The sequence below is a fragment of the Opisthocomus hoazin genome, chromosome W, assembly GCF_030867145.1.
Source record: "Opisthocomus hoazin isolate bOpiHoa1 chromosome W, bOpiHoa1.hap1, whole genome shotgun sequence".
NCBI lineage: Eukaryota > Metazoa > Chordata > Aves > Opisthocomiformes > Opisthocomidae > Opisthocomus > Opisthocomus hoazin.
In genome coordinates this window covers 1,513,160-1,533,103 of record NC_134453.1, presented here as the reverse complement: position 1 = coordinate 1,533,103, position 19,944 = coordinate 1,513,160, and the positions used below count along the sequence as shown (strand labels likewise).

The following is a 19,944-nucleotide window of genomic DNA, read 5'->3' as shown; positions in this document are numbered from 1 at the left end:
CACAGCCTAGTAAAGCCTGGCTCTTTGGGGAGAGAAGGCGCTCGTTTAGAGGTGTCATAGGATGTTACAGCTGAACTGATCCGATAGCTGGTTGTCACTGGGAAGACCTAATCTCCCTCCTGTTTTCCTAATGTTCTTAGCTTTAGAGCATATAAAATCCTTCAGTGGGCCTAAATAGGTAGAGAAGTAATAGAATATTTTTTTTTTTCTTCCAGCATAGTTAAACAGAATAAGCTTGTGAAAGCCACTGATAAGCACTGGCACTTATGCAGGGGAGAGAGGAGCAGGACTTACCCCATTTGGCAACAGCAAGTTGAGAGACAAAGAGAAAAGCTGTAAGTAGTCATTTGAGTTCTGAATTGAAATATATTGACCAAACATTTTGAAAGTAGCCTTTTGTACCTCTTCTGAGGCTTATATAGTGTAGCCTAGTGTTTTATGCTGTCAGTAAACAAAATACGTATGGCAACATGCCTTTCTAGTGATCTGTTTCCTGTTAATCTGGATATTTATAGGTACAGATGAGAAAGCAGGTACCTGAGCATGTTCTGATTCTGAGAAGTGAAACACAAACCAGAAGAAAAAAGTACAAGGAAGATTAGCTACATATTTCTCCCATCTTCCTGTTAAGAATTAGTAAGTAGAGACATAATAATAATAATAATAATAAATGACTTCATTTTATGACTGCCATGGCATTGTGAGAACATACATAGGTCATCAGTGATACGGAATTATGTATTTCAGACAGATTTTATTGGTCTTTCTCAAATGCTGAGAGCTAGATCTGATATCAGAGTACAGAAAATGAAACCACTCCTCTAGAAAACTTTCTGGTAGAAGCTTTTATAAAGCATTGCACTGCTGAGACGTAAATGTTCAAACCCACTGACACTGTGGGTAGAACTGCTGTCTGCATTAAGACAGTATCTGTTTCCCAGAGGTCATTTTATCAAAGGAATTCAGAAGTGCAAGGAAAGATGAGGTTTCTTCCCTGACGTCGTACATGTCTGATTGTGGATCACAAAGAATTTGCTCCACTTCTGCACTGCTCTGGATGCTGTGTGTAGATAGTTACACATAGTGTGGGTATGCTGCATCGTTTGAGTTAGTACACCTCAGACTCTCAGCACAACTATTGTGGCACTGCCAAAGCTGTCGTAACTCTCCTGTTTCTGAAGGGGCTTGTGCATACAGAGCTCATGGTGGAAACGTAGATTTATTCATCCACGTGTATAGATACTCCTTGGGGTGCTGGCAGCACGAGCAAGGTGGACTCAAAGCAAGACTTGATGCCCTGAGAGTACTTGGAGGTTGTACCACGTTCCCCTTGTATCCTGCTTGCAGGGGTGCATAGGACAAATGTAAAGCACCCCCTAGTTCCTTAGAACTTCTCTTGATGGTAGGGCAGAGTTTGTTTGCTATTTGGAAAGTCTTTCATCAATTCCTACTTGGAGAATCCTCATATCTATCCGTATTTGTGAGTTTCCTCGTTCTTTGGAGGTTTTTTTATTAAAAAAAATAGAGATATTTCTGCTTTATCACTTCAATGTACTTTGGAGAATTTCAGCACAACTTTTTTTTGGTTTTTATGGCACACTGACCTAGGTGACAACTGAAAGTATTGTTGGTGTTGGATATTCATAGATACTAACTTTGTATTGACCAGGTATGAAAGGCTTTGATCATGGATAAGGCCCACTGTGTGAGGTATTGTACCACACAAGATAAAACTACCTGAAGTGTATGAAACTAAGCAAGAAATGAGCGATGCTTTCTAGTTGTAAACAATTGACATTCAAATAAGAATAGAGTAGAATAAAATAAAATAAAAAATACTGATAAAGCACTACACAGTAAGTGGAGACAACTGGTTTGACGTAAAAATATTTTTTTTTAAATGCTGTCAAGATTTTTATGGCCATTAAAGAGTATTTTAAAGAGTGATTTGATCCCTTATGTATCAATAGCAGAAAAGTAACTTTTGGTTGCATAGACTGGTCAGTTATAGCTGGAATTTAGTTTGCTTATAAGTTAGAACAAAGAAGTTGCCACTCAGGAAAAACAGCAGAATATGTAAATCAATTACTAAACAAAAGTAATTGCCATATCCAAGATGTCAGTGATGTTCTTGTCCTAGAGGCTAGATCAGGGAAAAGGAATTTTATTGAACTACAGTCTTCTGTAGTGACAGTGCAGGAAAAACAAAAAGGCAGGCACAGAGTCCAGGACTTGGAGGAAATACTGAAATAAAATAGCAGGACTAGATAGAAGGAAAGTCACCACTTCTCAGCACGTTACAAGAACTGTTTGCTGAGGATGTACACTAGTATTTGTGATCCTATGTATTTGCATATACAGGAAATCTTTTATGAGGAGGGCACTTCCTGAATTACACTGTATATATATCAGTAAAACAGAGCTGAGGGAAGTCAAGGCTTTGATGAAGACAAGTATTGTGCTCTGAGATCTTGTGAAGATCCTGTCTGTGGTAAGATAGTGCCTTGGCTTGGTGGGAGGAAAACTGAGGGGATTTTTGCCCCTCAAGGGCTTAATGAGAGGGTCCATTGTGATCCCAGTCTTGAACTGGAATGACTGTATGCTGCAGTTATCTTTTCTCCTGTAACAGTCCATTTGTGTTGCCCATCTCTCGGCATCATTATGTTCGTGGGGACACAAAAGGGTGCTGGTATAGGAAAACTTAATTTCAGACTCTGGGTGTCATAAAGATGAGCAGTGCTGCCAGCAGAGGGTTTGAAGTTGACTAAATGAGTTTATACCCATTTTAGCCTGAAAAGGAGGATCTGAAAAACTGCAAACCCCATAGTCAGTCATTATCAACCTATTAATGCTTTTGCTATGTAACTGTGACGCTGCCAGAGCAGATGGATCTGTTTTCTAAGAGATGCTTTTGGATTCTGACGTGTATCTGGAATTGTGAAACCCTTGAAAATTATTATGTCTATTTTCTTTCTTGTTGGTCGTGGATTTTCTGATTTACCATGAGTTTTAATTTTTGTGTCTTTACTCAAAATATTTGGTCAACTTTAGAGTTGGTAGGTCTCTCACTGTGCAGAGAGAATTGCTGTTCAAAGGGAAATGAGAAAAAACTTTTCATTAATTCTGATTGACCTGATCCTACTGTTGCCAGTTGGGATGGCTGAGCTTCCACAGCTCTTACAGAAGAGAAATAAGGACTGCTGAGGAGAGATGGGCTCTATTTGATGAGCTTGGAGGTCTTTTCCAGCCTTAATGATTCAATGATTCTATCTCATAAGGAAAAATAAGTGCGTTTTTAATTTTAGGCTTACCAGCTTAAGAAGGAAGGTTTTAAACTAGAATTAATGGGGACTGATGACAAAATAATCTAAGTGTTATTAGTGGAAAGGTGACTAGAGGCATAGTAACCATGGATGTACGTTTTTTATAAAAAAGATTGAAGCAATATGGAAAACAGCATAGTGAATCTGTCTGCTTGACATCAAGATATCTGTTCTAGTGCAGGCTGTATGGAAACTAAATGGAAGAATGTACACAGTTCTATACAAAGTTGTGATTTAGGCAACAGAACTGTTTACTTGGGATATTTCATCTGTTTAATGAATTAAACAGAAAAAAAGCAGAGGTGGCTCCTGAAGAAAAGGAGAGGGAAGACATGTTTCTCCATGGATGTTTACCTTTGTATTGAAGTCTAGAATATAGAGGGAGAGAATCTGTTAAAAGTTTCTGTATGATAATAAAAGGAGAAAAAGCCTGAGCACTGTTACGTTGAGGACCTACCATGAAGACCACCAAACAAAGAGCATGGAAAGAACATTTTTGTAAACAACTAACAGAATAATTTGCCATGAGGAGGTATTAGTCAACCAAATATTTGTTGGGAAAAAACAAATTGAATGCAGTTTATACAGGATATTTTTAAACTAGGATCATGTCAGTGTTTGGTACGGAAGGTGAAGGTTAATACAAGAATTTACTTACAAAGTTTCAAGATTTTTAGAATGGGAAAGAGGAAGAACAGAAAAAAAGCAACTACATGAAATTCAAAGATCGCTTTGCAAAATTCTACAAATGTAGTCTAGGAAAGAAGTGCTCAGGAGTTTAGCAGTTCATAAAAATACATATATTTAAGATATAGTTGCAGGATATCCTAATATGGAACAGTGAAAATGAATGTAATTTGTCTTGTAGTCCTCAACGGTCTTCAAGAAGGAAGCTTAACGGAAATAGCTAGAATTGTCCCTAAAGATGAGTATTCTTGGACTTCTGTGCTTTTTGGGAAGTCCAAAGCACAAAAATGAGAAACAAGGAGGAAGAGCTGTCGAAGATAATAAAATAACTCGAAAGTTCCTTATTGCTTATGCTAGTAAATGTTAAGGCCGTTAGTGATACAAGGGAGGACCAAGGAAAATTTTGGTCTGTGACTTCCCCGTAGAGAGTAGTAAATGATATCAGTGAAGATATAATGTTTACTTAAAAGATCAAAGGCAACGGGGGGTGGATAAACCTTGGATTACAACAGGGAAAACGTGATTGATAGCTGTTACGCAAGCTACCTGTGTTCAGTGGACTACGCCTGCCAGCATTAACACGAAGCTCTGGGAGAAATGGCTGAAGCTCTCTTTGAGTTAGCAGTAATGTTTAGAGCTCAGCACAGTCCCGTAATGATCTAGAAATGGGACTAGCAGAGTAACTTCTAACAAAGTCAGCTAAATGATACCAAAGTATTATATGGAATGAAGCTTAACCTCGGTTTCCTAGAAGTTCAGAAGTACATAATGAAACTTGGACTATATCAAGGAAATTGAGGATGGGAAAAAAGAGAGAGAGGTCATAAACACTGTGTACTGCACAAACCTCGTTTCCTTTTTATGACTGGCTAGCAACATTTAACATTTGTCTGCCTCAAAACAAGGAATCATAGTCTATATTAAATTAGTTTTAAGGAAGTGTAAAGGTGGATGGAAAACAGTACTTCGAGAGCAGTTAACAATGAAGTCTATTGCTGTTCTTTATTTTTATTAATGTGAGAGTGTTCGAGAAGATCCAGAGGAGAGTGACTGAAGGCTGGACTAGATGACCCACAGAGGTCCCTTCCAACCCCTACCATTCTGTGATTCTGTGAAATGATGGTGGAGATTCAAGAGCTGCCTAACAGGGAGAGACTAAAAAGGCTGGCACCTTCAGCTTGGAGAGGGGAACGTGGGTTTGGTGTTGCTCAAATCCTGCAAAACAGAAACACAGGAGGCCTTAAAGGAGCTAGCAGGAGATCTGCTTAGACCTGAGAGGTGCTCTTTGTTTTAACCTGCAAGCGGTAAATTTAGGAGGTCAGGGAGTATCAGCAGGTTCAGAAAGGACTTAGACAAAGTCATGGAGCTCTTCATAGAGTGAACTCTAAAGGGAAGAGGCTATTCCCTCTAGCATCTCTCTTCCAACAGTTCTGTGTGCTTGTAAAGTATGAAAGGTGTAACCTGGAAAGAGTCACCAGGCTATGCTCTTCCTTAGCGTTTCTGAAAGTCCTGTCGGAGAGGAGAATGCTGGGCTGGATGTGCTGTTGGCCTTGCCTAGTAGGGCAATTCCTGCCTAGTTAGTTCTGTTGCAGGAGGGTAAAATGTAATGCTTCTGTTGCAGCAAGAGTGGTTCAGGCTTGTGGAAACCTTTTTATCGATAATAACATGTAAGCAGGGAAATGAGTTGCCAAAGCAATTCTGGAACCTCAACCGTTTTTGTGGTTATAAACGTAGATTACACAACCAGCCAAAACTACATTAGATCCTTAGCATAGGTAAAGGAACGAGATGACCTCTGCTTTTTCTTTTTTCCCCAGGTATTTGATGGTTCAGACTCTGTCTCATTGTCATGTTGTGTCTTAGGGTTCATGTGATGCGTGAATAATGTGAAGTCTGGATGTGGAAACTGGCAGACCTTTCTGTTGTAGTTTAGTGAAGAAGAGGAGGAGTTTTTTGTGTTGCACCACACTTCTTCACAGCGATACTGCACTAAAGGCCGTTAGTGTTGCTGTGCAGAAGATGAGTCACTTCCCTAGACTCTGTAACATAACTGAGCACATATTGGAATTAACATTCTTTTGTTTCAATGTTTTCCAGGTCTTCTGTGGGCTAATCTATTTCAGCTTTACGAAATGGATAACCAGGCATTTGAAATGCATGGAGAGAGCATACAAAGTTCTTCAAAAGGAAAAGAGTGGCTGAAGAAAGAGGTACCAGTCATTTTTTTTTACAGTGCAATCAAAACATTATTAACAGAGTCAGTCTGTAGATTAAACCCCTTATTTTGTACGTATGGCCTAATGCTATACTATTAAGAAGGCCCTGAATAAAATCAAAGCTCTGAAGGGCTACAGTTGCTAAGGTCCTTGTGCACTAGCTAGATCCGAACTGAGACATCATTCCCTGGCCTCACTTAATAGCTAAATTCTTTATCCTCTAACTACTGGACAAAATAATTATCTTGGGAGGATTCCCCGTTGATTTTAACAGAAAGAGCTACTTAAAAGCTCATCTTGTGGTAATCTTTAGTATCTACTGAGTTACACAGTAGAGTACTGTTTCATCTTTTCTTTTTTTTTTCCCCTTGAGAAAAGTAATTCTCTATAATTTTCCCATTAAAGTTTTTGCTGCTTGGGATTTGAATTAACTTCATGCAATAGGAGTTGGCGTGTTGCTCATCGGCCGTTGCATTTGTTTGCAGTCAACACAGCGCTGCTTCCTGGCAATGAATATACCAAAGCCTAGTGATTTCCTCACAGCGTAACTCACTCCACGCCGTTGTGCTGGGGTTGAATGTTCTACATTAGTTATTATTATTATGCAACACATACAGCGTTCTTTCGACTTCAAAAATAATTGCTGAATTGGTGCCACTGCTGTGAAAATGCTGTAAATTAAAGGTCCTTCAAATCTGGAAAATGGGGATTTTGAATGCGTTTAACTTTAAAGCCTTCTTCTCTGATGAGACTCTGTGGTCTGAGCACTACTGTTGTGATATTTAATTGAATACAAGCTTTAAAAAATGAGCCATTGAAAAGCTGAAGAAAAGGTTGTTACCGAATAGAATAGGATGATATTTTGAGCGCTCTTCTGCTGGCAAGAGAAATGTATTTGTAAAGAGCTTTTGTCAAATAGACTTATGAAAACAGTCATTTTGTTAAAATCAGCAAGTAATCCTCGATTTTTTTTTTTCATTTCGAATTGTCCAGCTTAAGAAATCAACGTTCATAGCTTCTTTTCAGGCACTCACCATCTGAAAAATCAGGCTTTTAAAGGTCGATCAAGCTGTGCACCCACAATCACTAAAGAGTTTTAAAATTTGGGCCAGAGAATGCAGTCTCTATTCATCTGAAGCTGCAACTTCGGCAGCAAAAAAGGTCAAGGGACAGGAAATGCTGAAAAACCTCACCAAGGTGATGCTTCATGGTGCCAGAAGCGCCTTGGCTTTCTGCAAAGAACTTGTGTGCTTCTGTGTGCCCAGCTGCTTCTCCCCTGCAGCCTCCTCCAGAGGCCTGAATGTCCAGGAAGGAAATTTTCTGTAAAGAAATGATGCCCAGAGCAGTTAGTAGAGATGAAGTTTTCCCCATTCTGGCCTGTCTTCTCCTCTGCCAGGGAGGTGGGCCATGCGAGATGTGATGTAAAGCAGAGGCAGCATTTCTGCCCCAGAGGCAAAAGTTTGCCATGAGTTGATGCTACAGGTCTTCAGTGTTTTGTGATATAGATTCAAAACAGCAATGGAAAAAATCTTTAAGCGTTTGTAAGACTCCAGGATGATGAAGACGTGCTTCTACTTGATGAAATCATGAAAGGACAGCAACAATCCGATAGCATACTCTACTGGGCCTAGTACAGGGAAACCTTATAATTTGGCTATACCTGTGTTTCTGAAAGGCATACTGTTTTGTTGACAAAAGAAGTTAAATCTAATCAAGCTTTCTTTTTTGTTTTGGGGGGCTTTTTATTAATTTCAGGAGAGAAAAGGCAACTGGTCCCTAATGAAAGTCTTTCTAGTTTGCCTGTTGGCCTGTGTTATCACCACCGCAGTAGGAGTGCTGGTCCTGTCCTTGGTCTATGTACAGAACACGGCCTTTATGAGAGCGGTGGGTGTTGAAGACAACGGTGCATCTTCCCCGAAACCAGATGAAAAAAGTGTGGATGTCAAATTCCAGTTCCTGAATCATCTGGGAAACTCAAAGGTAAATTGTTCAACTTGTGCAATAATATTCTAGCATCATATATAAAAGTTTAATGAACAAATTTCCCCTAGATCTTTTCCAAGCATTAGGTGATCAGTCTAAACTTCTTATCCAGGCTTCTTTTATAATCCGTGGGGAGAAACACAATCTTCCTGACAGTGTTTCACTCCAGTTCATAACAGATGTTGGAGATGGTAGGGATCTCTCGAGTGCCTCTTGGAGAGGTAAATAATTGCTCCAACAAATTGGGCTTGCAAGACAAGGCAACCATTTTATGCATGATTCTGAAATTAGAGTATGACATGCCGAGAAACAAAAGTAGAAAGTTCAAATCTTAATGTAAGCGGAGTAGCACACTAACCTTTTCATTCTTAGGACTGGATTCAAGCAAATTCTTATACTGCAAGAAAAAATGAATTCCATGATCTTGTTTCAGTGAGCTAAAATGAATTAATTGACAATGTAATAAAGCCCTAGGAATGATGTAGGTTTCGTTTAGGTGTATTTTGATACTTAGAGAAACGTATCCTTTGAGCAAACTCTAGAGACATTTTCCATCTTCTAAATATATCTTTATACAAAAAGTAATTCCTGATAAATTTTTGCTTTTCAGCAAAAGAGGGAAAAGGATAGATTAGATAGTAGGGCACTTGAAACTGGCAACAGCCATTCTGGCACTCTTTCATGTGAGACTTAACTGCGGAATTCATTTTCAAATGAAAAATGTTTTTAAGAATTCAAACAAAAGTGTTTAAGAGGAGAGCAACCCTTTTTACATGTCCTTCCTCAGTGCAAGATGCTGCTGCCAAGTACAAAACATGTTCTGGAGGCAGTTCAAATACTGGGGAAAGGACAGATTCAGGTGCAAATATTTTGCAACTGTAGAAATTCAGGAAAATGCCCTACTTGTGGCATGTTCTAAATGTTTTTAATCTAAAAGTTTAAGCGTATATGTAACTGATTTCTCAAATCAAAGTCCAGAATTTTGTTCTTGATATCACTGTTTCTCTCATTTGTAGAAAAAATACTATTACATCACGACATGAGGAAGTATATAAATGATTGTGACAAGTGACTAAAATACATACAGAGAGAATCCTCAATGAGCAAACGGATAGGTCCCTTCAGTATTGCCCAGACCGAGAATTTTCTAAAATATTTTTGGAATCTTTATGCACTGCTGTCCACAATTAATACAATTCTCCCCTCTCACTAACTTTACAGGTATATAACTACCCAGGTGGTGAAATTCAGTGGGCAAGATTCAGGAATGATGTAAACGAATATCAAACTGATGAAGAAATGGTATTTGGAAAAAGTATCAATAACCATCGCTCCAAAATGACTTTTGGAACCTTACGGATCAAGAGCAAAGGGCTTCGGGCTCCCCACTGGCATTTTAATGCCAATGAACATGGCTACCTGCTACAGGTATTGTCTGATTATTTCAGCTTTCGCAGCTGCTCTTGCAGTTTAAAGCATCATGTATATATAGAAGATGTATGTATGTGAAAAAAATTTCATAATCATTATATAAAAGTGTTAACAGGTAATGAAAGCAGAATTACCATTGATTGATGTTTGTCATTAGTTTTCTTGCTTGAAATAACATTTTCAAATGGAGATGCTTGAAATATGCTGTTTAATGTTATTACTTGCAAGAGGACCACACACCTGCAGCTTCCAGTGAAGCGTAAAAACTGAGGTCAGAGGAGACTTTGGATACCTGAAAGTTACAGAATTTTATGTACTTATCCAAGTGCTTACAATGATTAAAGTAATTATATTATGGAGCCACCATAGAATCACAGTGATTAAGGACTGTTAAGGTTCTGAAGAAAGCCTCTGGCTCCATCCACTGTGGTGATGCAGGGTAAGAATACCTAAAGCACATCTGAGAGTTGTGTTCAGTTTTTTAAAATCTTCAACAAGGGAGCTATTACAAAATCAAAAAATAGTTGTCTCCCACGTTTCATCACACGAACCATTAGAAAGTTTGTGCTGGTACACAAACCACACTTTATTTTATTGCAAGAAAAAAAAATCATCCTAATTTCTCCTTGTTTATCCCCATTGGCTGTGGAGACCCTTGGATCATCTTTCTTTCACACAACTTTTTGTACATGGAAGACTGTTTTGTTCTCATAAAGTCTTCTCTTTCCTAGACCAAATACCCCTGCAATCAGTTTTCTTTGAAAAGGTTTGCCCTATCTCACGTGAGCATCAAATTTGTAAAAACAAAGAAAATACAAGAGATAAACAGAAACTTACTGTAAGGATTCCAGTTAGTATATTAATTTGAAAACAAAATTATCTTTATTTGGAAGCATAGGTACTTAGATACATCTCGAGCATTAGTTTATTTCTAAGAATAATTATTCATATTTTGATCAGCACAGAACTGAACAGCCCCAGCTGGATGGGGGATCATCCTTGGAGTAAGGCATTCCACAAACACCTGGTCTTCTCTCCAGCAGCTTCTGGTCAAAGATGACTCCTTTCTAGCTGTTCACAGCCTCTTTAATAAGAAATGGTTTAAGTACGAGCAGTGCAGATTTGTCATGTGTTCCTTAAACCTTCTAAAATTTTGTCACTTAAAATGCTATCCTGGATTTAAGTTCACAAAGGCTTGTTAGAGAGTGCATGAGGAACTGTTTTCTCCTTAACAGCCTTCATCTTATTTGAATTACTGATTTGCTGCGTATAGATTAAATGAGAAACCTTTGATGATGATAAGTTCTGATTATGTTGCAGGGTACTGCCTGGATTGGAGTAATTGGTGCAGATGACAGTGTGGTCACCACATACAACGTCACAGCTGGTCAAGTGATCTTCTTCCCTAGAAACACCGTGCATTGGATAAAGAACGTCGGATCAGAAGACTGTGTGTTCTTGCTGTTTTTTACGACACATGAAGAACTTCAGACCTTGGATGTAGATGACGCCTTTTTCTCTACCCCAGAGGATATAGCAGCCAGAGCATTAAAGGTCTGTATGGTAGGACAGACAGCCTCTGTCCAGTCTTCTACACACTAACGTGGCCGTGCAGGTGCTCTCTGTATTTCTTGGAGAGGATCCTCCCTACCTCAGCTGTCCTCTTTGCTCCCATGACCACGAAGGATGTACGCATGTCCTTTGTGTCACACTGTGCCATCCTGTCTGTTCCTTTATACACAAGGAGAAAGAAATGATGGTGTACTCACCAAGAAACTTTTTCTCCTCCACGTTTCGCTTTCATCCTCAATTCATGGAGGATCCCTCCGTATTTCCAAGGGTGGAAGGGAAAACACCATAGTGAAGCCCAAAGCTAATTTCCCAATAGCCCCATGATGAATTCTGTGGTATGAGCAGAGCTCATAGGAAACTATAGATAAGTCCATCTCCTTGTTGAAATGGAGCTTATTTGAACTGACCAGTTGACAGTGTCCCGTGAGCAAGAATATGGCCACAGAGTTTCTGCTGAGCCTCAGGAATTTGCATGTTCAAACCACAGATTTGTGATAGACCTTCCCACCCTGCAACAGTTTGATGGGAGATGGATCAGATTTCCCTTCTGCTCCAAGTCTCTCTGGTAACTGAGAAGGAAGAGCAGAGCAAAGGAGTGGAGTATTGGCAGGGCGAGGCAATCAAAGAGATGAGGTATGTCCACGAGGCAGAACTTGTCTACCACCGGGTACTGAGGTGGGATATTCAACGAAACAAAATTGAATTTCCTCAGTTTGCTGTGCGTCTCTGTCAACTTCGTGTGCATCGTGTGTCCCGCAGCCACAAGGTGGAGTCAACTTCATCAGGACATTCAAGAAACAAGCGGAAGATCAAGCAGTTAACCTCCCGCCCAACTTAGATGAGCTTGTACAAAATGCCACCTACGTGCAGTCTCCGGACAGCCTTGTATGGCAGTACTTCTACAATCTCAAAGGTAGACATCTAGGAATTTTGTGTCTAAGAGCTCGCTGTGTTTCCAGAGGGGGAGAAGAGACCTGTAATCAATTCACTGAAATGGGAGTTAAAAATTATATAGGGAAATAATAAGAATTTAAGGAGATAAAATGAAAAATATATTGGTAGTACATCGAATTACTGCCCTTTGAAGATGTCTAAGCTGATTCTTTATCTCAAAGTAGTTTACCCTTTTGATTTGAATCACAGAATCACAGAATAGTAGGGGTTGGAAGGGACCTCTGTGGGTCACCCAGCCCAACCCCCTGCCCAAGCAGGGTCACCCAGAGCAGGCTGCACAGCACCGCGTCCAGGCGGGGCTGGAATATCTCCAGAGAAGGAGACTCCACAGCCTCCCTGGGCAGCCTGGGCCAGGGCTCTGTCACCCTCAGAGGGAAGAAGTTCTTCCTCGGGTTCAGCTGGAGCTTCCTCTGCTTCAGTTTGTGCCCATTGCCCCTTGTCCTGTCACTGGGCACCACTGAAAAGAGCTTGGCCCCATCCTCCTGACACCCACCCTGCAGATATTTCTAAGTATATATTAGGTCCCCTCTCAGCCTTCTCTTCTCCAGGCTGAACAAGCCCAGTTCCCTCAACCTCTCCTCGTAGGGGAGATATTCCAGTCCCCTCATCATCCTCATAGCCCTAAATGTTTCTATCTGCCACAGTAGATAAGAGAGCAGGATGCCAGTAAGCAGCAGGGCATGAACTGAATACCTTCCCGCTCAAGGTTCTCTGCTGATGTGCTGAACTAGGACTGGTGTGTTCCCTGCTACAGCAAAGTTAAGCAATAATCTAAACCCAAACTTTTCATTCAGAAATTAAAATCTTATAGGCCAGGAAGCCCTGCAGCAGATTAGCTGGAGAGTGACTGGTGCTGAGCTGCTTAGAATATCTCGTGTTTGCTTATGAAATGCCAATGAATAAGCACCTTAACATATACCTAATTATGTGCTGCCTTTTCTTCTACAAATACAACTTCATAAACCGCCTGGAACCATATTCACTGTTTGGTTTATCAATGATTGTATTAACCCTTTGTACAGCCTGGATCTAGTGCTTGTCAGTGTGCAGCTAATAAACATAGATGGCAAAACTTAATTCCAAGTAGTACAGTCCGTTCAAAAAGCTATAAAAAGCAAATATGGGCCCTGACCTCCACACGCAGCTGATGGAGGTCATGAGAAACAGATGTGTGACCGAAATCTTTGCTCTTGGACCAAAATGTTCTTCTGCATTGGCAGCACTTTACAAAATATTGTCAGTGCTGTAAAGGTTAATGTGGATTGAGAGACTGAAAGCATGTTCTTTAAGTGTATTGTTATTGATAGCAATTTGGGATGGAAAACATCTAGCCACAGTTTTTCATTATGATTATCTGGCTACGGAAAAATACAATAAAGGAGGTTGCACAGTGTTTAATGTATAGGACAGATAAGCTAAATGGGCTTTCTTTTTGATTCCAGAGGCTGGTAAGATTGGAGGCCTCACGTTTAGTACGTAGTAGTGACTTGGGGGTGGCCAGGACACAAACAGGCAGTGTTAACCCAGGCTTGGTGGCAATGCTCATTAGCTGTCTCTGCTTCAGGGTCGGCCGAATATCCTTTTCCCGGAGGAATCTTCCAGTGGGCTCGCTACCGCATAAATGGCACTGGACTAAATGAAACAGAAAAAATTTTTAGTGAGTCACTGAACAAGGTATGTGCTTTGCTGGGTGCTCTAGCTGTTTGAACATAAGGTGCAGCACGCAATTCGTGTGGGTTCATCACTGCTTTGTCATGTGTAACAGGCATAAATCAAACTTGCATGGTTTTCAGAACATTTTTGTTCTGCTTTTCAGCATGAAAATACGCTTACCTTAGCAACCCTCCGGATATTCAGCAATGGACTGGGGCAGCCGCATTTCCACTTCAACGCTAACGAGATGGGTTATGTCATTAGTGGCTGTGGACAGGTAATTTGGTACATGGGGGAGGGCTAAATCAGTGGAGTTCTGGCTCTGAAACTGTTACAGAATCACTGAATCACAGCATGGTTGGGGTTGGAGGGGACCTCTGGGGGTCACCCAGCCCAACCCCCTGCCCAAGCAGGGTCACCCACAGCAGGCTGCACAGCACCGCGTCCAGGCGGGGCTGGAATATCTCCAGAGAAGGAGACTCCACAGCCTCCCTGGGCAGCCTGGGCCAGGGCTCCGTCACCCTCAGAGGGAAGAAGTTCTTCCTCGGGTTCAGCTGGAGCTTCCTCTGCTTCAGTTTGTGCCCGTTGCCCCTTGTCCTGTCGCTGGGCACCACTGGAAAGAGTCTGGCCCCGTCCTCCTGACCCCCACCCTGCAGATATTCAGAGGCATTTCTAAGGTCCCTTCTCAGCCTTCTCTTCTCCAGGCTGAACAAGCCCAGCTCCCTCAGCCTCTCCTCGTAGGAGAGATGCTCCAGTCCCCTCCTCATCCTCGTAGCCCTCCGCTGGACTCTCTCCAGTAGCTCCTCATCTTTCTTGAACTGGGGAGCCCAGAACTGGACACAGGACTCCAGATGGGGCTTCACTAGGGCAGAGTAGAGGGGAAGGACCTACCTAATAACTGATTCCCAGCCCTGATTAATATTACTACGATCAGTAGCATTACGGAACGTTCCGTGTCCACACTTCCCTTCTCCGTAGGAAATGTTGATCTCGGTTATGTTTGTGGAAGCTTCTCTAGTCAAGGAGTTATGCAAAGAGCAGAACTTGTCCATCTTAAGTCGTTCAGCAAAACCACACGTGCTTATTACAGCAACCCCTACTCTCCTGAAAGCTGGGGGTACCAAATAAAGTAATAATAAAGTAATACTTTTGATTTAGCACCTGTGAGGAACAGATAAATGAGAAAATTTAGTGATTATTAAGATTTAGAGTACAGGAATTATGTGTTGCACTCCGTGCAATTTTGAAGCACAGGAAGTTCCGTCTGAACATGAGGAAGAACTTCTTCCCTCTGAGGGTGACGGAGCCCTGGCCCAGGCTGCCCAGGGAGGCTGTGGAGTCTCCTTCTCTGGAGATATTCCAGCCCCGCCTGGACGCGGTGCTGTGCAGCCTGCTCTGGGTGACCCTGCTTGGGCAGGGGTTGGACTGGGTGACCCACAGAGGTCCCTTCCAACCCCTACTATTCTGTGATATTCTGTGATATTCTGAAGTGGGGAGATAATTGAGACGGAATGATGAGGCTCTGTAGTAAGGCCTTACCACGTTCTTACTCCGGAATTTGCCTCGGAGCCCTCTGCCTTTCTGGAGCCTCAGAGAACCCACCGACGCTACGCTAGCTGAGTGAGCGCGGTGCCGGGACCAGCACTCTGTATTTATCCAGTAACAGCGCGCCGGAAACTGTCGTGGCTGCATATTGCTGCTTTGCTTGCAATAGGTCGGGGTCATTCTCTCTGGAGTCACTGCCAACTTCAACATCGGCATTGGAGACGTCATATTTTTCCCTGTCGGAACCCAACATTACATCAAGAGCGTGTGTGACGAGGATTTGTTGTTGATTCTGGCCTACAGTACAGGAGACCAGGTGAGAATTCATACGGGCAAAGGGAGTAAAACAATGTTCAACTGCACGTAATCTCATTCTTGTCTTATCACAGAATGGTCGGGGTTGGCAGGGACCTCTGTGGGTCACCCAGCCCAACCCCCTGCCCAAGCAGGGTCACCCACAGCAGGCTGCACAGCACCGCGTCCAGGCGGGGCTGGAATATCTCCAGAGAAGGAGACTCCACAGCCTCCCTGGGCAGCCTGGGCCAGGGCTCCGTCACCCTCAGAGGGAAGAAGTTCTTCCTCGGGTTCAGCTGGAGCTTCCTCTGCTTCAGTTTGTGCCCGTTGCCCCTTGTCCTGTCGCTGGGCACCATTGGAAAGAGCTTGGCCCCATCCTCCTGACCCCCACCCTGCAGATATTTGTAGGCATTTCTAAGGTCCCCTCTCAGCCTTCTCTTCTTTCTGCGCATAAGCTTTACGCTTTGGTGCACACCTCAAAAGAAATTCTGAGAATTTATCAGTACACTGGCAGAGCAGATTCCCTTCTGGTGTGGACGGTTGGCGTACAGCACCTATCCGAACTCCGTACGCGGAAAAAGGAGGTGGGGAAGCCAAAGGAAAGGTCTGTGGTAGGGTGTGACATGGCCCCGCGTGTGTAAGAGAAGGAATTCAGGTCGTGTTTGTGCATGAGGGACTTGTCCTTGAGCAGACAGGAGAGGCTGAGGGTCTGCAGGGAGCAAGCCCCGTAAGCCTTGGACAAATCTGTAGCCTGGGAGCCAGAGCAAGGGGTGTTTATCTGAGGTCACGCGCTTGCTAGCCCAGCAAAAGACTTCTCATTCATTACAGACTTCCATAGGAATTCATTCTCATCTTGGATTTGAGGTGCACTTTAATATTCCATATTAATGGCGTAAATAAGATCGGATAGCTATGACTGTTCTTTTTAAAATATTCTTTTTTTTCCTCACAGCTGGAAACTCTGCGTATGAACGACTACTTCCACGCGACGGCAGATCACATCCTTGCTCAGCTGTTTCTCAAGGAGCAGGCCGAGTTTAAGAAGTTCCCAAAGCCTGCCAAAAAATGAGGCAAGCGACCTCTCACAGCAGTCGATGGCTCCCAGAATTTTTCGCGATCGCCACGTCTCTAGCAGTACATTTTGGCACCTTTCTCGCTATTTATCCAGATGTGTTCAGAGAAAAGAAGGATTTGAGGTTATTAATTGTAAAAAGTTATTTCCTTTTTGTATATTGTCATGTTTTATTTATAGTGCACCGTAATTTGATTGTGTATTAAAGTCATTTTTACCATTGCTCTGTATAACCCCTGTCGTCCCGCCGTATCGTATATAAGGCTTGGTCCTTAGCAGCACGTGGGCTCGGCAGCAGCGAAGCTCTGCGTTGGGCAAAAGGGGGGGAGAGAGAAGCCAGAAAAATCGGGCTGAAAAGAAGCAAAGAAGATTTCCCAGACCAGCATCGGTGCCGTTTTCTTGTGATCCTTCTTCTGTAAATATTGAATTACAGCCTCCAGGATGGCTGCAACGGGGAGGCAGGGAGATCTTTCTCCGTTTCCCAGGTGTTAGGGTGTATTTAGGTTTTCTTGTCTCACAAAATTCTTAGTTCATGGGGTTTAAATCGAATTGGGATCAGAGTGGTTTACTGATTTATTATCAAAACATCATAAACAAGGATCCCGTGAAATACATCGCTGGGATTCAGTTCCACTTCTTGTCAAGGTTCTCGGTAGTGCCCTGGCCACGCTTTGACCCAGCTGAAGGTCACCTTCCTCTCCAGATCTTGGAGTTTGGGGTAAATACTGCATCCCCCTGGGGTACCCCACTTGGTGCTGCCACGCTCCCCCGCGGGCCGGGGCTGTCTCGGCTGCTGGCAGGGCCCAGGGAGCGGCTGTGTGGGTCCCAGCTGTGAAGGTTTTGGGGGATTTTGCAGGGATTTTGGGAGGCTGTTGGCAGCCGTGCTCAGGCTGGGCCTGGGAACATCCAGACCACACACCCAGCAGGGCTGAGGCTTTGACTTGTTCGTTGTCTTCGAGAAAAGACATCCAGGGGGAGAAATGTTGCTGTCACATGATGAACCCACGGCCCAGCGTTGCTTTTAAAGGCCAGAAACCACGCCTGAAATGGGAATTGGGCATAAAAGGCTTGATAGGACCTTGCTGAGGACACCACGATCCCAGAGGGACCTGCCCCCTCCCCTGTCCCACCACAGCTCGCTGTCCCAGAGGGACCTGCCCTGTCCCACCAGAGCTCACTGTCCCGGAGGGACCTGTCCCACCACAGCTCACTGTCCTGGAGGGACCTGCCCCCTCCCCTGTCCCACCACAGCTCGCTGTCCCAGAGGGACCTGCCCTGTCCCACCAGAGCTCACTGTCGCAGAGGGATCTGTCCCACCACAGCTCACCATCCCAGAGGGACCTGCCCCCTCCACTGTCCCACCACAGCTCACCATCCCAGAGGGTCCTGCCCTGTTTCCTGTCCCACCAGAGCTCCCAGGAGCAGTATTTTTTCTGGTCCATGTCCTCACTGGTCACCACCCAGCCTGGCCTTGACCCCAACCTCCCAGACAGTACCAGGGGCTGGGCCTGCACCCCAAGGGATGGAGACCTGGCTCATGATTAGGTCACTAAGCGCTGTCAGGTGTTAGGAGAGAGACCAGCTGGTTTCTCAGGTGCTGGAAGTCAATGAGCCCAAGGCTCCGGTTTAAAATAATTCAGCTGGGAAAAGGATGGTTTAAATGCTGAGTTCTCAGTGGAGATGCTCCTTAGGAGGTCCAGAGGCACCCACCAGGTAAGGGAGATGCCCGTCTGGGAGAGGGGAAAAGGCAGCGTGCTGAGGACGGGGGATGTGGGGTTTGTTCTGCTGTTGGCATGTTCCTGTGCTGGGATGACAGCCTGGAAGCTGTGGTCTCTTACCTCGATGGCAGCGATGTCCCCTGAGCCCTGCAGTCCCAAGGTGTGGGGCTCAGAAGTTGCTTGTAGGCACCCACCAAATATTTTGGTGCCTGGTTTCAGCCGGTGTTCTCAGCTGGGAGCTCCTAGGGCTGGCTCTGACCTGCGACCTGCTGCTGGAGTGGCTTGGGTTGCCTCTTGTGCCTCTTTTTTTTGGCATCTTGCTTTTATTCCATGTTGTGTTTGACTGTGAGCTACTCCTTAAAACCCACCTTGATAGACCTAGGTCCTTGACCCAGCTGGGTGCTGTTATTAAGGGTGTAGAGCAGGACAGTGACTGTTAGTACAAGGGGGTGATCGTGTTGATTATAAAAGAAATATTTAAAAGTATGAAAAGTCTGGAATTTCTTATGTGTGTTTTGCCAGCTGATCTGTGAGTCCCCAGACTCTGAGAGGCTGCAGATCTATGAGTCCCCAGGCTGATGCCATGAGCTGATCTATGGAGTCCCCAGACCCTGAGAGGCCACGGAAGGCTGGGATTAGCATCTGCTACATAAGCAAACCTGGGGAAATGTTCATATTCTACATTTCTTCAATCTATTTAGTGCTACCAGCTACTCCATTAAGACCCCCAAGCAGTGGGGTTCAGGTGCTGGCGCTTCTGTAGGTGTGTTGTAGGCTGTCCAACAACCTGTTCCTCTTTGGGCAGAAACATCTCGGTCCTCCTGCTTTGCTCCACGCCGGTCTGCTCGAAACCCCATCCCCTGTGAGCAGGGTGAGGGCTCTCTGGAGAGCTTCTTACCTGAGGTGCCTCGGTGTGCTCCCACCCAACATGGGGGAGGTTGGGGGCTCAGGTTCGCCTCCCCGTGCCCTGCTCCCTCGTGCTGCGGCGGGAGCCGATGGAGAGAGACGTGCTGGGTGTCTCAAGGTCTCAAGCCGTAGCACAGCATTAAAAAACCCCCAAATTAAAGGACATCCACGGGCTAGGGGAGAGAGAGGGTGCTTTGACTCATTGATACAGCAACGTTAGGTGGAAAAAGATGACTTTTGCTCCTTAAATAATAGTAACTCTTATTTATTTTGCTATTCTTCGCAGACTAAAAGGTAAAATATATGTTGAAGGGTTGAAAAATTGTTGTGAAGCCACTCAGATTGTGCACGACCCACAGCATTAATGGACAAAACCCACGGCTGGGCGCTTGCCCCTGCTGCCCCGTCCGCCGGGAATGGAAATATTCCTGCTGCCATCTCCTGGGAACCCTTTGGCAAGGACCAGCCATAGGGGCCAGTGACCCCGGCACAGGCTTTGCCATCAGCCCTGCTCTGTGGGATGGGGGTTAATTAGTGATGGAGGATGGGGGTTAATTAGCGATGGAGGATGGGAGCAGTATCTTAGATAT

The 19,944-nt window shown here is 43.8% G+C and overlaps 1 protein-coding gene across 1 annotated transcript; it reads left to right on the top strand.

Annotated features, from left to right (window-relative positions):
* The first annotated feature begins 567 nt into the window (after nucleotides 1–567).
* On the top strand, nucleotides 568–16,840 carry LOC142365639 (uncharacterized). Its single transcript, XM_075446646.1, has 10 exons — nucleotides 568–636; nucleotides 6,134–6,220; nucleotides 7,982–8,206; nucleotides 9,431–9,637; nucleotides 10,961–11,194; nucleotides 11,972–12,125; nucleotides 13,731–13,840; nucleotides 13,983–14,096; nucleotides 15,534–15,680; nucleotides 16,611–16,840. Exons 2-10 carry the CDS (start codon nucleotides 6,143–6,145, stop codon nucleotides 16,725–16,727), a joined length of 1,386 nt encoding a protein of 461 aa, XP_075302761.1. The 5' UTR covers nucleotides 568–636; nucleotides 6,134–6,142; the 3' UTR covers nucleotides 16,728–16,840.
* The last annotated feature ends 3,104 nt before the right edge of the window (nucleotides 16,841–19,944 follow it).